This window comes from Erpetoichthys calabaricus, chromosome 13, assembly GCF_900747795.2.
Source record: "Erpetoichthys calabaricus chromosome 13, fErpCal1.3, whole genome shotgun sequence".
Lineage (NCBI taxonomy): Eukaryota > Metazoa > Chordata > Cladistia > Polypteriformes > Polypteridae > Erpetoichthys > Erpetoichthys calabaricus.
Window position 1 is genome coordinate 121994828 of NC_041406.2, and position 16498 is coordinate 122011325.

At 37.4% G+C, this 16498-nt stretch overlaps 1 protein-coding gene across 22 annotated transcripts in view; it reads left to right on the top strand.

The window, feature by feature from the left end:
• rims2a (regulating synaptic membrane exocytosis 2a) overlaps positions 1-16498 on the top strand; it is a 1351795-nt gene that overhangs the window by 193275 nt on the left and 1142022 nt on the right. For 20 of the 22 annotated variants that reach the window (XM_051936048.1, XM_051936053.1, XM_051936052.1 and 17 more), the window contains exons 2-3: positions 7852-7884; positions 8413-8499. The exons of 1 other annotated variant lie outside the window; for it this stretch is intronic. In XM_051936048.1, coding sequence (XP_051792008.1) covers positions 7852-7884; positions 8413-8499 — 120 coding nt within the window. The remainder of the gene's footprint in view (positions 1-7851; positions 7885-8412; positions 8500-16498) is intronic. One more of the 22 variants, XM_051936056.1, reaches the window with a different exon arrangement.

The following is a 16498-nucleotide window of genomic DNA, read 5'->3' on the forward strand; positions in this document are numbered from 1 at the left end:
AAATGTCTGTCTCACCGAGACATCACTCACCGCGGTTGGAACATACACTGAGACAACAGGCAAGGCACCCAGAGAGTGCTGTAATCTGAGTCTCATAATACGCTCATTGAAAGAAGTGACATCGGACACCAACGAAAGGAGCTGATACACTACAGCAACAGGTACTCTCTGAGTATGACAGCCATCAGAGCGACCAAACCAATAAAAGGTGTACCCATCTACAGATATCTGGCGGGTCCCAGGTCTACACACCTCAGAGAGTGCCGCCACAGAAATACAGAGTTTACGCAGCTCCTCTGACAGCAGAAAGATGAAAAGATGTTCCACATGCCTACCCAGACGGACAGCCTCAAATTGGGACCCTAGTGCAGTCATGCAGCGGGCGACGCGTCAGAACCACCCCAGTTCTGATCCCCAACAGGCATCAGGGCCGTTCTTAGGCATAGGCAAAGTAGGCGACCACCTTGGGCCCCCACTGCCAAAGGGCCCCGCCCAGGCTTTTTTTTTACTTGTAACAAAATACAACTTACAGGTCCATATTTCAGAAGTACAAATTTTTGGTGGGAGAATTATCAGTATGGTTACATGTGAGCAGAGAGGAAACAGTGACGACAGGCAGCATCGACGGTGATAGTGGGTCCTGGGGTAGTGGGTGGGGCCCCAATGGGAGGGCAGATCATGCTCCTCACCTGCCAGGGCGTCTGCACATCAGATCGATTATAATGGCTTAGCATTAATATCAGTTGAGCACGGAGTCATCGACTCCCTCGATTATTCACACTTAATATTATTATTTATAACTTATTATTATTTATTATTAATCAAAGACTTTTCAAAAATGAAAGTACGCAAGGTATTTTTACATTAAAGGTTTGATTTACATGCTGCGTTAGCTTTAGTCAGTAGGTTCCTTTGACATGTTCTTCTGAAATCTGGTATATATAATATACAGTATAATTATAAAATGATAAGCTTTACCGCACTAATTGTTACACATTTATACGGATAAAATAATTATTATGCATTCATATGGATAAAATGATTATCATACATTCATACGGATAGAAACAGCAAGGCCCCAACAGGTACCTTTGCCTAGGGCCCCCAAAAACCTAAGAACAGCCCTGCAGGCATGACCCCAACGGCTCTCCGACTGTTTTGACTCTCCCAGGCATGAGACTCCTGAGGGCTTTCCCCATCACCTTCGTAATGCGAGCAGCCTTCCTGTGGATGGCTGCAACAGAGCTATTCTCATGGAGAGCAGAAAAGAGTCCTGTCTGTTGTCTCAGAGCTGCGTGAAGTTTTTTTATACAGTTCCTGGAGTGCCAGTCCTGCCACCAACCCCCATGATTTCCCTGCAAGTTGGAGGACTGCTCGCAGGGCCGTTTGCAGTTTAATGTCATACCCAGGACAACTATCATACAATAGTTGTATATTAATTGAATGAAAGGGTTTTCTGTTTATAAAAGCAAATTCATTCTGTAATGGTGCCTTTATCACAACATGTAAGCAGTCAATTGCACCATTTACATTAGAAAAATCAGGAATTGCTGCTAATTGCCCTTTGATATTGCTCACTCTGATTTTTTAATAAATAAGAATCGCTAAACAGGTGAATCAGTTAAGAGGTTTCTGGATTCTAGAACTGTATAGATAGTAGGAATTTCAATTTTATTTTATTGGCTTCATTGAATGTCAGTTTACAGATGCATTCAGTACAGAAATTAAAATGAAATTACTTTAAACAAGTCAATATTTTAAACAAGTAGGATGCATTATTAATCAGTTCACAAGTAGTTAACCTCTGTAAAGCATTTAAACATTGCCTCATTGTTTAATACTGACCACTTACTCAAAACCAAAGCATTCAGTGGTTGGGTATTTTTCTGACATCATATGCTAGCAATTAAATGTATTGAATATGCAGCACACTATAGGAAGGAGTTAAGTGAATACTGGGGGAACCAGTAATGTGGGCAAGGAGTGATTATTTTTCTTTTAGACCTATAAAGAATGTGTTCAGATGGATTCTGTGATAGGAAGATTTGAAACGGTTTGCTGAACATAGACATTGCAAACACCTCTTCATTAATAAACTAATTGAATGTGCTGCAATTTGTAAGCTATGTTTAACCTACTTAACTGACTCAAACATACTGTATATAAAGTTCAGTTTTTGGAGTTCATGTGGAAAAATTTTCACTTCAAGCTGAATCAAGTCAATTTTGTCCTTGTTCCATCTTATACAAGAATGAAATGACATGAGGTTGAAAGTGAATGCATCTGTGTTCCTTTGAAACAAAAGGCACAGCATGCTTTGATCTAACTGACCCTGAATGTTCAGACTTGTCTGTCATCTGCGAAGTGAAAGCTATTTCTGGCAGGTAGGATGGCATCTGTTTCCACTTCTTGTGTGTCATGTTGGCATTGTTAGTACTCAAACAACTCTAAATTTGGAAATACCCTCTAGTCAGCAGATTGAAATGCACATGTTTTAGAAAAGATTTCTATTGTGAGGGCTGATCCTGATAAAGCAAAACATTAATCCTGGTGGCGAAAAAAATGTTACCTCAATACATCTATTTTTCTGATTGTCTGTCTTCAGGACGAGGCTATAGGGAACCAGAGTTTCTTCTGTCACAAGACAGGAACCAACACAACAAGACGCTCACTCACTTAATTTAAAACAAATTTCAGCTTGTTCATTTGACAACAACATTAATAATTGTTAAGTAGATTCAAAAGAATATTTAGAGTGTTCTTCATAAATCCAGATTTCTAGTTTTAAGTTAGATACGATATCCTTTTGTAGTTGAGTTTGGTTTATTTTCTAAGTGAGATATTTATTTTTAGTTGGCTGTAATTTGTTACTGGTACACAAAGAAAAACGTGCAGAGCACATTAAGAGCATTTCTCTCCATGGCTAAGTAAACAGTAAAAGATTATTTCTGACTTAAAAGATATCCATTTCAAAAATAATGTTGCACGTTATTTAAAATGGTAAGCTTTGCTTTTCACCAGATAGGTACAAGCCTCAAAGTACATTTACACCACAGCTCAACCCAAATGAATCAGCTAAAGTAAAGATTTTACTTAACCTGCTCTTAGTACTCAAAAGGAAATCTGCACACTAGGAGAGATGTTAAAGGTAGGTGAAGCAAACACAATTTGTGAGACAGCTGCTTTTTTTTTATTACAGTGATATAGTACTGATAATCACTAATGATAACGCTATTTGCAGATATTAGATAGATATTAGAGTTGCCCGGCTTTTGTCAGTTAATGCTGTGAAATTTGCTATCAGCAAACGTTTATAGTATTGGAAAAAGACATTTCTTTAGGCTGAAGTTTAGGCATTGGCAAGGGTTAGACTTTCATACGCTTTACCCTGCCCTTTTTTCTTCTGAAAATGATGTTGTTAGGAAGCTAGAATGTACTGTATACCGTCAAACAATGAATGCTAACTGAGGCCCCTAAAGCAACTGAATTTTCATGGAATAATTCACATCACATTTGTCTTAATTCCTCAGCGGCAACATCTCTCAAATAAATGCAATGAATCTATTATGGAGAGAGCAAAAGAAGTCAGTCAAAGGCCAGTTTTATATAAGCTATCCATTCTAATCAGAGGACAATTATAAAAGCTATATTGAGGACTCTTCAAATTATGGGCAATACATCAATTTGGGCAAAAGTAGGTTTAGCACGCAAGACCTGCAATTTGAGCATTTGCAAGATTGTACCTAAGTGCACTGTGCCATTGTGACATTTTTTGAGTTAATAAAGTTATTGAGTTAATAAAGCTGTTATAATAATCATAACCTGCATGTCTTTTTCCATACAAACAACTGTAAACCAACTTTTGCCCACCCCTGTATACATATATACATACACAGACAGTCCCCTGTGGTATAGTGGGTCCACGGCTCAGAAAGTAGCCTTTTTGAATAAATAAATAATTGGACACGCTCGCGCTGGGGAGTGGAGCAGGTGCGAGCAATCTACTGGGAAGACGGCTCATCTCTGGGTTGGTGCAAGGCAGTCAGCTGTCCATGCATTGCCTTGCCAGGACATGTGAGGGGTCTGATTGTCTCAATATCAGCCCGGGGTGGCAATCAAGTGATTGCACCTGCAACCGCTCCTCAGCATATAAAAGGGGAGCGCAAGAGTAAAAAGGAAAATAAAGAAAGGAAGATCAAGAAACAAATTGAGGTTAAAGTACAGTAGAGAGTGCGAAGCAAGCAGGAAACAGGAAAGAGCCAGTGGAGGAGTGAGGAGGTAGACAGCCAGGAAGAGGAGGAGAAGGGGGGCCCAGGAGGACAGCATGTGGCCGACATTCGGGGTTACAGTGATGGTTCGCTCCAGCTGAGCGACTTAAGGGAGTGGGAGCAAACAGGAGGAGTGTGACAGCGTGTAAGTTCGGGAAGGCAGCAGGAGTCAGTGACAGAAGCTCGGATGGTGCGCCTTTCCTTGGTCAATGGGAGGGAAGGACCCAAGCCTAGGTCCAGATTAGGAGCTCTGTTGTGTGGACATGGAAGCAGCAGGGACCTGGACCTGTAGACTGCAGAGAAAGAAAGCTGAGTCTGTTAGGTAGGCGGCTTCTCAGCTGCAAGGTCTGAAAGGATGAGCTGGGGAGACAGAGGTTAATGGACTGCACTAGGGCATGAACTTTAAGGGATGCTTTCCTACACTGTTGGCTTTAACCTTGGTTTTTAAAGGAATATTTATTTGACTTATTTTTAACTTCCACTTGCTATTTGTTTTTATGGATTATTTATTATAGAAGGGGCAGTTCATTTTTGAACGCTGTTCTTTTGTTTGACTGTTTTTTATTTTAATAAAAGCACTAGAGCACTTTTTCAACATCCCCTTGCTTGGTGTGTGTTTGTCCTTATCTAGCTAGGCTCATCCCATTCATGGTTATTGGTGGTGTTGGGTTCAAGAGGCTCCCAAAATGGAAGAGAGAGCGTGGAGCTGACCTGCACCGTGACATCCCCAGGTTATGAATGAGTTCCATTCCTGCTGATTTAGTATGTAAGTCAGAATGTTCACAAAGAATCTGTTAATAAATTATACAGACAAAAATGTGTAATGTTTTATTACTTAATTTATAGAAAAAATGTTTTAAACTTAATAAAATGACAGTAAAGTAATATTACCGTACTTTGAATCACAAAACACAAACTTTAAACTAAAATCTATGTACGGTATGTTGAATGCTTAAACATCTTGCAGATTTTGATAATGATTCAGTAGTACCTCATAGAGTTAGAAAAAATATAATATTTACATGAAATGCTGACACAATCTGATGACTGTCAGCAGAGAGACATGTCTTTGCTGTGGAATCATAGGGTGTCACCTCCCTTTCCCAGTGGTAAATATTCCTTGAGATGAAAAAACTGGAATGTGCACTTATGACGCTGAAAATTAAAAACATCAGGTTTTACCTCTCCTAGACAGCTGTCTATCAAACTGTTTATTTGTGAAAGTGCTTACTGTGTGCAGCAGAAAGAATTAAAAAAGAAAAAAAAGCAGACAAGCTTCAGAAATGTGAGAACTCTTGGAAAATGTATTTTAATGTAAAAAAATGCAAAGTGCTACACATGGGCAAAATGAACATCAGTTTTAAATACAAAATGGGAGACACTGTCCTAGAGTAAGCAATCCTTAAATGTGTATAATCAATTAAAAACTCAAGTAAAATGTTTGTAAAAACTTTATGCATAGACTATATAATGCACTAGTGAGACTGTATCTAGAATATTGTGTGCAGTTCTGGTCACTGCTCTACAAAAAAGACATACCAGTACTTCTGGCTGTAAAAAGGAATGCAACCAGGTGCATCCCAGATCTTAATGACATGTCCTGCTCTGACAGACTCTAAGATTATACCTGTTTAGTTTCGAGCAGAAGAGACTCTGTGAGGACCTAATCCCTTTTACTGAGATATCGGGAGCACCAAACACCCCTTTCCAGCGACCTCATGACCCCGTATGCTCTTCCAATCCGTCTACCGACTTTGCAGGAAGAGTCACCAGAGAAATGAATGTTGCTTTCGAGGTAAATAAACCTCTCGATGAGGTCAACACTCTCTCCGCAGACAGACACTATACTAATGGCAGTGCCCAAGAGGTCATTAAATGCCTAGATCTTAGTTTTTATCCAGGACACTCGAAAACCCAGACATTCAGACTTCTTGCTCAGTCTCTCAGGAGCCCTGATCAAATCTCTAAAGTCAAGATCAGTGAATCTTTCTTCACTAACAGATGCCCCACAGCCGCTGGACTCCACGACCCTGCCCACCATCCAGTCCATAGAAGCATTGAACAGAGTAGGAGCAAGAACATCCCCCCCCGATGAACTCCAGAATCAACTGGGAAAAACTCATCAGGATAATAAAAACATCCATCCATCCATTATCCAACCCGCTACATCCCAACCACAGGGCCACGGGGGTCCGCCGGAGCCAGTCCCAGCCAACACAGAGCGCAAGGCAGGAAACAAACCCCGGGCAGGGCGCCAGCCCACCGCAGGGCACGCACACACACACACACCAAGGACAATTTAGGATTGCCAGTGCACCTAACCTGCATGTCTTTGGACTGTGGGAGGAAACCAGAGTACCCGGAGGAAACCCACGCATACACGGGGAGAACATGCAAACTCCACACAGGGAGGACCCGGGAAGCGAACCCAGGTCTCCTAACTGCGAGGCAGCAGCGCCACTGTGCCGCCCATAATAAAAACATGTTAGAAGTATTTGTTTTTTTTTACTCTGTGTACATTTATGAAAGTATTTTTTATAATAGTTTTATTGAAGGCCAATTACGCTTCAGCTTAAATTCTTTTCCTACACTATTTCTTTAGTTTAGCACAAATTTGGGAGTGTAGATGGAGTACTTTGCGGCTTTGTCTGATACCAGCAACCTTCCGAACTAAAAGCATAACATGTTATTTTGGCAGTGAGCCCTGTGATCATCAGACGTTGTTTTTTCGCTAGAGAAAATTATTAATGTGCAAGGTTTTTCTTATTTTGTATCAGTAAGTCACTGACCAATTTGGCTATGTCTTTTAGAACTTTCGCTGGCAAGAGAATAATAGTGCATACAATTGTTATTTTTGGTACTAAGTGTTAATTAATAAAATAACACTTTAAGAATAAGAGGAGTTGAGAATGAATAATATCTGGAGGGAAATAAATGGCTCCAGGGTGTGACAGGACCCTGGTTTTATTGTCAACTAGGTTACCATTTGTGTGAACTGTGCACACCCTTCTTGTGTTAGTATGAATTTTCTTCTTGGACTCAGTTTTCTGACTATTCAGTTCTTCTGCCTTGGGATAGTGGCTGTTGACATGGGCTAGGTTGTCTTGCAGTTTAGTGCGCTGTCTGTGTCTGATTTCAGTATTGTGTCTGTTGCTTCTACAAATTAAAGTCATTGGTTACATAGACAGAGGATGACCATCTTACATTTATTTCATTTGAATGTGTGTTTCATTAATAAAAATAGCACTGAGTAATAGATATTCAGTTTTATTTAAACATGTATTGGAAAATAGTAAAAATTGAAAAGGAAGTGGAAATTGCTAACTGTAGTGCTTCCGTACTTTTAACCCATTCACATCTTCATTATTTTTAAAGGTAGTTACATTACTTTGCTTTTTATTTTTGTATGAGACACATTTCTGCTATTGTCAACCCGCAATCTGAAATATTGAAGTGGCATTCATTTTATTCTCCTATATTTTAGCTTTTAACTGTTTTTCTTTATTTTGCCTTTTATTTTTCCTTCTTTGTTGTCTTTTTTTTGGATCACTGAGCACTGAGCTGTGCAAACTTATCTTTTTAGGGCCAAAGAAGAGCCAAAACCTCAACCGGCACAGTAAGTAATAAATAAGTACAGTAGGCTTTGACACTTCTCTCTTTGCTGTGTGCCCCGTGCTTCCGACTGCTTATCTGGTTTTAGGTGTGTCTCAGATTTAATAGGCTGCACCCAGTGTGTCATCTGCTTCCTGACTGGCTTGTAAGAGAGCTTCCTGCAGCTTCCTACTTCATCCACATATGGGCTGGATGCATCTAATATGCTACCTGCTTTTTGGACTAGTTAATTGTAAAAGAGTCTAATATCTATATCATAACTTATGTGTGTATGTTTGTACATCACTTTCTATTTTTCCTTCTTCCATATCCTTATGGCTGACCTCTTATTGCAGTCCCCATTTCCCATTGGCTGTAGCTTTCCTGCCTGTTTTTATGACTTTTATTATTACAATGATTGCTTCATTTATGATGTAATATTTTTGACTGTCAGTGATATTGAAAATCTTAATTACATTTTATGAAATACACTGAGCCCACAAAGACTTCGCTTGATTGGTTGTTTAGTCACATTATTTGCTTATTCAAACAGGTGGTTTCCCTTTAGTGGGATCACTGAGCTGGTAAATAACGTTCTTCAGCCTCAGCAAAAGCAGCAAAATGAAAAGGAACCAGAGACGTAAGTAAGCTGCACTGTATGGACTAGTAATGGTTTCAATTGTATTTAAACATGCTAAATGAAAAAGGTGTGTTTAAAGACAATTACCATCTCTTTCAGTCCTGTATCTGCCGTGTCTATGTCCTGTGTTTTTTTAACAATGTGTTGTTATTATCTCATCTCTAGTTCTGATATATGATTTCCCAAAGGAAAGAAAAACAATACATTTTGTAATATCGTATTAGTTTTACCCCGTGACACCAAATTATTAACGTTTGAGATTTGAAATTTCAAGCTCTAGGCTGAAGTTTTATGACAATTTTGTCCTGCTATGAGATAAATCCTGAAATTTGAGATGTTTGTTCCATTAGCAAATCAAATATTTCATGACAGACAGAAATGTGGAAATCAGCAGTCCAATACTATCTTTCCTAGCTTTGAATCTCTTTGAGTGTTATAGGAAAGCATATTTTTTGCTTTGTACTAATAATCTGAAGTGTATACTGTACATATCATAGTCTCAAAATGGACATTTTACCCACACATTCTGTACTTTCATAAGAAAATATTTTCTGCAGACATACACAGAAAATCATATATTTGTGTCTAGCTTGGCTGATACAAAAATGTTTAAGAATGTTTGAAAAGGCATGAAGAGATTAATATCTACAAGTATGTGTGTTTACTGCTCAAAATGCATGGTGTTCTCAAGGAGTGTTATATCCTATGACTAGTGAATAATAAACCAGACACATGCCTGCCCAACACTTTATCCCCCCATTTGATCAGTTCTGATTTCAAATTAGTTCCCTGGTGTACAAAAACAATTCAGTGCGCAGTCTGATTGAGTTGAACATTTATATAATCTATAATGAACACACATTTCATTTAAATATTACAATGATGCTGGCCATTCAGATATGTTGGGAGTTGTTTGCATTTTTTATAGTATGAGTAAGTATACAGGTATACAGAAATATATATTGTAGAATCCTGCAAAACATAAGTAAAGATATTTGTACTGTTAGATGAGCCTCCATATATTTTTATGATGGCATGTCTCTCTCTCTTTATCAGAGAATCTGTCTGACCTCCCTGATTGCCAGACTACTGAATAGTCAATTGCGGTTTCTATGATGTGTGGCCAATGTGAATTCTCTGCACACATAATACTTTAGCTGAGTAATGGAGTATATCATAGTGAGAGCCTCAACTCCAAGGAAAAACATCTCTCTCCTGAAAGCAAAAGCTTTTTGCTAAAAAAAGCATTGTTCCATTCACAATGTATATTTAAATGAACGTTGTAAATGAGAAAAGATATTAGGAGCAAAAAATGGATGCTGTATATAGGATCACCCTATGGCTTTATAAGTTTACCTCAGCCAACAGGTTTAACAGTGGCCTCCAATCTGGACATCTTCGGCTTTTCTTTGCTTTTAACACTTTACATGAATATTGGGTAGGCCATCTTTGTGTAGTGACTATAGTATGGGTGCAAGGTGGAAAAGGTGTTATTCATATGTCCCAGAAAAGATAACATTATTGTCTATATAGACAGCACTATATACTTGAAGGGGGGTAGCAGTCTGTCCCCCAGCTTTAAAAAGTTGCCAGTCCAAAGTCAAGGGTTCAGTCACTGATGGGAACTAAATGCTACTTTTCTTGCTTTGTAGGTTCTGTCATAGCAATTTGAAGGCTCTCTTTACTTCATCCACACTGGAAGTTGGATAGATATCAATCTGAGAGACTTGATTGAGATGAAAGAAATATTTCAAAATTGCCAAGTGACATCTGACTTGAGCACCAGAATGATTAGACTAGACCAGAGAGTGTGACTGTAACTGTCACTGTTACTGTAACTGTAACCTCTTTTTTCAGTCCAGGTCTACTTCTGGTCATTTTGTCTTGATGACCGAATATAGCTGTTCTCAGACTATGACCCTGAGATTGATTTAAATATGAGGCAATGTCTATCATATCTACCCATGAATTTAGTATGAAGCAGAGAGGTGGCATGTCAATATAGACCCCACTCAAGGATATATTTTTTGTTAATGTACATATTTGGCTGTAATATCACATTATTAATTAAGGACTTTTTTCCCTTTTAATTGTAATGAATCTTGTAAGGAGGGGAATACAATGTAGTACCATGACTCTGTCTCCTAGCTTAAATTTGCTGCCTTAATCCATTGACATTGCTCTTTAGCATGTTTGATATAAGTTGAGCATCTCTTGTGTTTGTCTCCCATTTAACAGCTGAACAAAAGAGAACCCTGTGTATGTTTGTAGCATTGCATGATATATAAATAGAGTAAAATGGAAGACTAAAGCCTAGCCTGTCTGTTTGCAATTTTTTTCAACATTATTTCAAGTGTTATATTAAACAAATTGACCAATAAATTATGTTGGTTAAGCACTTTCATCAGAAATGGAGTTCCCTGATCTGTCAGAATCTCCTCTGGATTGGCTGTTCATTGCTCTCATGTTTGTACATAAATTGCAATGACTTTAGCTTCAGCGTCTTTGAGCATGATCACTTTGGCTTATCAAATTGTGTAATCCACAATTGTAGTATAGTTTTGATATGTAGTAGTTTGTATCGCCTACAGCTGATTTCATGAGTAAGTAAGTATTTGTGATGATACATTCAAAAAGAAAATCTACAAATTCCAGGAGCACTAGCAGATGCCTTTGTCTGAGGGAGAGTTGGCATTCTAAAGAGAAGACGTGTCAATGTTTAATATCACAATCAATTCCAGATTAATAAAATCATCAAATTAATTTCTGGCTACTTTTGCTGGACCCAGTTAGTGTGCTTGAGCTAGGGATCTCAGGAAATAATAACGAGAGTGTGACACTAACAGTTGATTAGCAACCTAAGATATTAAGTCACGTTCTAGGATAAAGTGAGAAGTTTACAGCATGAAATTAGATGTTTTGATATCTATGTTAAGATTTCTATCTATCTGTGCCTAAGAGCAGTAAATTATCATTCCACATTTAAATGATTTGTGGCTGGGTATTTTGATGGCAAGCTAGAATCCAGAATAAGATCTTACTGGCAACCACTAAAAAATTCTCACTCAAACCAATAATTTCTTCCCTCACTCCTTTAAGGTACAAACAGAGTCACCAGATTACTAAATTGTCAGGTTTTTTAAAAAAATTGATCCGTAAGCAGAGACAGTTTGGTTGATATACTTGTTAAAAACTTCATGTTCGTTTTTAAATCATTCCTCCTAAAGGCAGCGTGATTACCACACTTGCATACTGTGTTTACTGTATGCATATATATTGTCTCCTACTCTAATAACTTTTGGGGAAACATTGTCCTGAATGGGAAAGTCAGCTACTTTCAGTTGTCTAGTCAGGCCAGTCAGCAGAGTTGGGGGTTCATCCAAGAACCCAACCCACTGAGTGGTGATCAAGCTTAATTTGCAGGCCATTCCATTCTATTAAGTACAAGAGATATATTTATCCAGCACACAAATAAACAGACAAACACACCTACTTTTTCTTTGGTCAGTTTGGTCAAATGTCATGAATGTGGGGCACTTTCTCAGTATACACTTAAGGGAGTTCATCTGTACAACTCATGGTTACCAAAGATGTTTTCACTACTAATATGATGGTAGTCTTTTTTATTTAGTACTTAAAGTTGACAAAATGGTAATGAGTGACAGTAATTAGGTACAGTAATATCCACTATCAATAAACAAGTCTTAATGACACCATAATACAGTAACTGGGACCAATATGAATAACATTCAAATTACAGGTATAATACACAATCATCTCTTATCCAACATTTTGATATATTCTGAGACTGTACCTTGTTTCATCTGTTCATTTCCTGCACTTTTCCGTCCTCAGATATTCTTCTTGATTTGTTCTGAAATTCTAGCAGAATAATTATACTGGTTGTATAGAGATACAGTCCATTACATTAAGTTCTTCTCACCTTCCCATTATTGCAACATGATATTCTTACTTCTCTTGACAGTTGTCCTTTTCAACTACCTTTATTTTATTTTAATCTTTTGTCAATCCCTCTGTTTCTATAATTTGTACAAGTAATACTAATTGACTCCTTAGTGGTATTTAAGTGTGGGGAACAGGAATTGTGTAACTGTACTTTTGTTTGCATCATTATAACTTGTCACTTTATTTGCAACTTTTCAAAAATACCAATCAATTTTAGCCTTGCCTAATTATTATGTAAAGATCCATACTCTCTGACTTTTTTTCTTTTATTTTAACCTTACTCTTAAGTGATTATCTTTTCAATTTTCTGCTGTGTTGTTTCTGATTTTTCCAAATCAAGTTCTTATTCATTTATTTATTTCTCTCCGTCTTATAGGAAATTCTGCAGATTATAGTTTGTTTATTTAGTCATTCTGTTAGCTGGGCACATGCACAATACTCATCCATTTTTAATACAGTCATACAGTGAACAGCTGTCCTGCCAACTTTCTGTACATAAAAAATATATGCTTTTCAAGTAACAATAATTTAGTCTATACCTTCTGAACAGTCTCAAAATTTTATTATTGGATGTGATTCATTTTTTTGTTTTGATGGCAAAAGTGTTGCAATTTACACTTACAGTCTAGATTATTTTTCAGCAAAATAGATAAGTAATTACTGTTAGGCAAAATACTGTATGTCTGCTTTTTGTTGAAAGTCAAAGTACAGGCAAATAGGAAGAGTATGTAATATCTTATCAGTATGTAATATTCGTATCTTGCAACTTCCTTGAGTGGAGTTTGGTTAGTTTCCTGTCTTGCTTCCTTTCTTCACATGACTGTGAAGCCATATTGTAAAAACACATTTTTCTGTTTATCATGTGGCGGGATGTCAGCATTTTCTGTTTTGCAAATAGCATGAAGAGCATTATATTAATTTGCAAATAATTAACTAATTTGTTTATTATGTTCAAAGCAAATGGCAATATTAATTGACCTAAGTTAAGAGAAATGCTGCACTGCCAATTTCTTGTTTCTTTAATAATAATTATAATATCATAGACAAGCAGTTACCCACTCACTTTTATGAGTTGACTGTGGCCAGCTAACTTAATTTTGCTCAATATCTAATTTCTGCCTTGTGAGCAATTGTGGTCGGTTTTCATGTACTACCTAATTTTGAACATGCTTCCCCTCTTTAATTTTAATATATCATTTAAACTGACAGCAGTATTGTTAATTGTAAAGCAGCATTGGCTCTGTGAAATACTTTGCACCAGTGTTCACTATTAAACTTAATTAAGTTCAAATTATTCTTATCAGCACAAATCCACAGTATATAATTACAAATGTAATATCACTAAAAGTAACACAAATAAGCAGTCAGTCAGTCATCGTCCAATCCACTATATCCGAACACAGGGTCACAGGGGTCCGCTGGAGCCAATTCCAGCCAACACAGGGCGCAAGGCAGGAACAAACCCCAGGCAGGGTGCCAGCCCACCACAGGGCACACACACAACCACACACTAGGGACAATTTAGGATTGCCAATGCACCTAACCTGCATGTCTTTGGACTGTAGGAGGAAACCGGAGCACCCAGAGGAAACCTACACAGACACAGGGAGAACATGCAGACTCCATGTAGGGAGGACCCGGGAAGCGAACCCAGGTCTCCTTACTGCGAGGCAGCAGCGCTATCACTGCGCCACTGTGCCGCTACAAATAAACAGCATAATATTAAACAAACAGAATAACATGAATATAAAGAAAATATATTTAAACTACTTACACATCTGCACAAATTGTGTTTTTTGTCAGATTTTAACTTCATTAGGTTAGCCAAATTATGAAATGAGTCACTCTGCAAACAAATGGAACCATTTCAGCTGAAAACTAAAACAGCTAAAAACAGATCCATCATTTGTGACAACATATTCTTTTCAAGGCTCCCACAGATACAGAGAAGAGAAAGAAAATGTAAATGATTTAGTAATGTCCAATAAAAACCAATTACTACAGCTAATTAAAAAGCAGTATGAACAGCCTGAGGAACTTTTCCTGTAAAGGGTGTTCTATACTAAACTAAGTAATCTTCACTTTCATTTCAACCCTGATCTACTGTTTTGAAGTGGTATATTTAGCACTGCCAGTATGTGATTCCAGAAAGAGTGACTGCAAAATTGATAAAGGCTCTGACTCCTATGCAGTACTTGTTTTATTTAACCTTGCCTTTTTAGGCAAGCCTCATCTTGAGATATTATTTTCTGTGCTTCTGGGCATGCATTTGCAATTTCATTGTTTTGGACATTACCCACAGCATGTGACAGGTGAACATGGGGATATAGACTGATTGGTAAATTGGAAGATTTATCTTTATTGTTATCACCATGTCTATAGATCTGCTGTCACTGCACTGGTTTGTGGATCAATCTAACAATCACCTCTATCTAACTTCATCAACAAGACACCAAGGTACTTGAATTCCTCTACTTGTGGTAGCCGCTCGTGTCTAACCTGCACAAAACAAGACACATTTCTTCAGGAGAGGACCAAAACCTCAGATCTGGAGGTGTTGATTCTCATCCTAGTTACATCAGTTCAGTGCATGCTGGAAATCACAATATGAAGAGAAAGAGACAATATCATCCACAAACAAAAGAGATACACTTATAACCTTAAGCTATGCCATGACATATTGTCCATGAAAGTCATGAAAAGAAAAAGATACAAAATGCACCCTTAATGGAGTCCAACCACTTTTGAATTGACTCAATTTAACTACAGGTATACAAACACATACAAATTCTCTCTCTGTGAATTCAGACTGAATGATTTGCAGAAGTGGCATTGGCATTCCATGCTCTTGTACCACCTTCCACAAGAAACTATATCGTACATAGTCCTATATTTTTTCTAAGTCAGCAAACTACAAGTAGGCATGACTGGAAAACTCCTATTAACCCAAGGATATCTGTGCAAGGATGGACAATTTGTCCACATAGTTAGGACAAAATTCTCATTTCATCTCCTGGATCTAAAGTTCATCCATTATAAAATACAAGAGCATGCTAGTTGTTATTTTTTTATTCTATAAATATGCTTTACTTTAGAATGCAATGTCATGTGGTAACTAATGCATACCGTGATTGTGAAGAAATAACTTCATTTTAAAAAATATAGAACTTATCCTTTAACCTGCTGCTTCCTTCTCGTGTATATCCACCAGGTTTAGGAATTCCTACTCTACATACACTGTATATCACTAAATGTTTCCTCAGAACCCTTTCAAAATTATTTAAAAATAAATCCTTGTGAGCTTCAACAAACTCCACCCACACATGAGCCTTCACTTTTGCCACTGTGGAAGCTTCTGCCTTGTTTGGCCTGCCAGTATCTGCTTGCCGTATCTGTAGTCCCTATTGCAAACATTGCACAAAAGGTCTTTTTCTTCAGCATGACAGCTTCCTTTGCTGCTACTATCTATCAACAGGTTTTGTGCTTACTGTCATAACAGGCACAATAAAATTGTGAACAAATCAATAAGGTCATTGTTTGTAATATTAACATGAATTAAATCAGATATGTTAGTTATGTCTTTGCTATTATTGTAAATACAGATTGTCATTTATTAATAGTTTCATTAAATAATCTGATCTAGTAATCAGAGTATACCTTATGGTGAGCTTTCTTACAAACTTTAATACTTTAAATCTACATAGAACAGTAAACAAACTTGAACATGTGTGGAATTTAGTAAAGCATGTACTCATAATAAACCATGCTGAGTTTCTTTTTCAATTTGATTACCTTTGTTTTGGAAGGAGCAGCTTTATCTAAAACCTTTGTCATATGTGAGAAGGAATTGATTTATATTGTATTAGTTCCTAAACTCAAGTTTTATGATGTAAATAATTTATTATTTAAATGCCTTATAGTTTTGGTACAGATGGCCAAAGGTAGAATGCAGAATATTCATTAAAAATGTAATTGAAGATAAAAAAGGGAAAATGTTTATCAATAAACGTAGGATAAATGTTGGTTGAGCAAT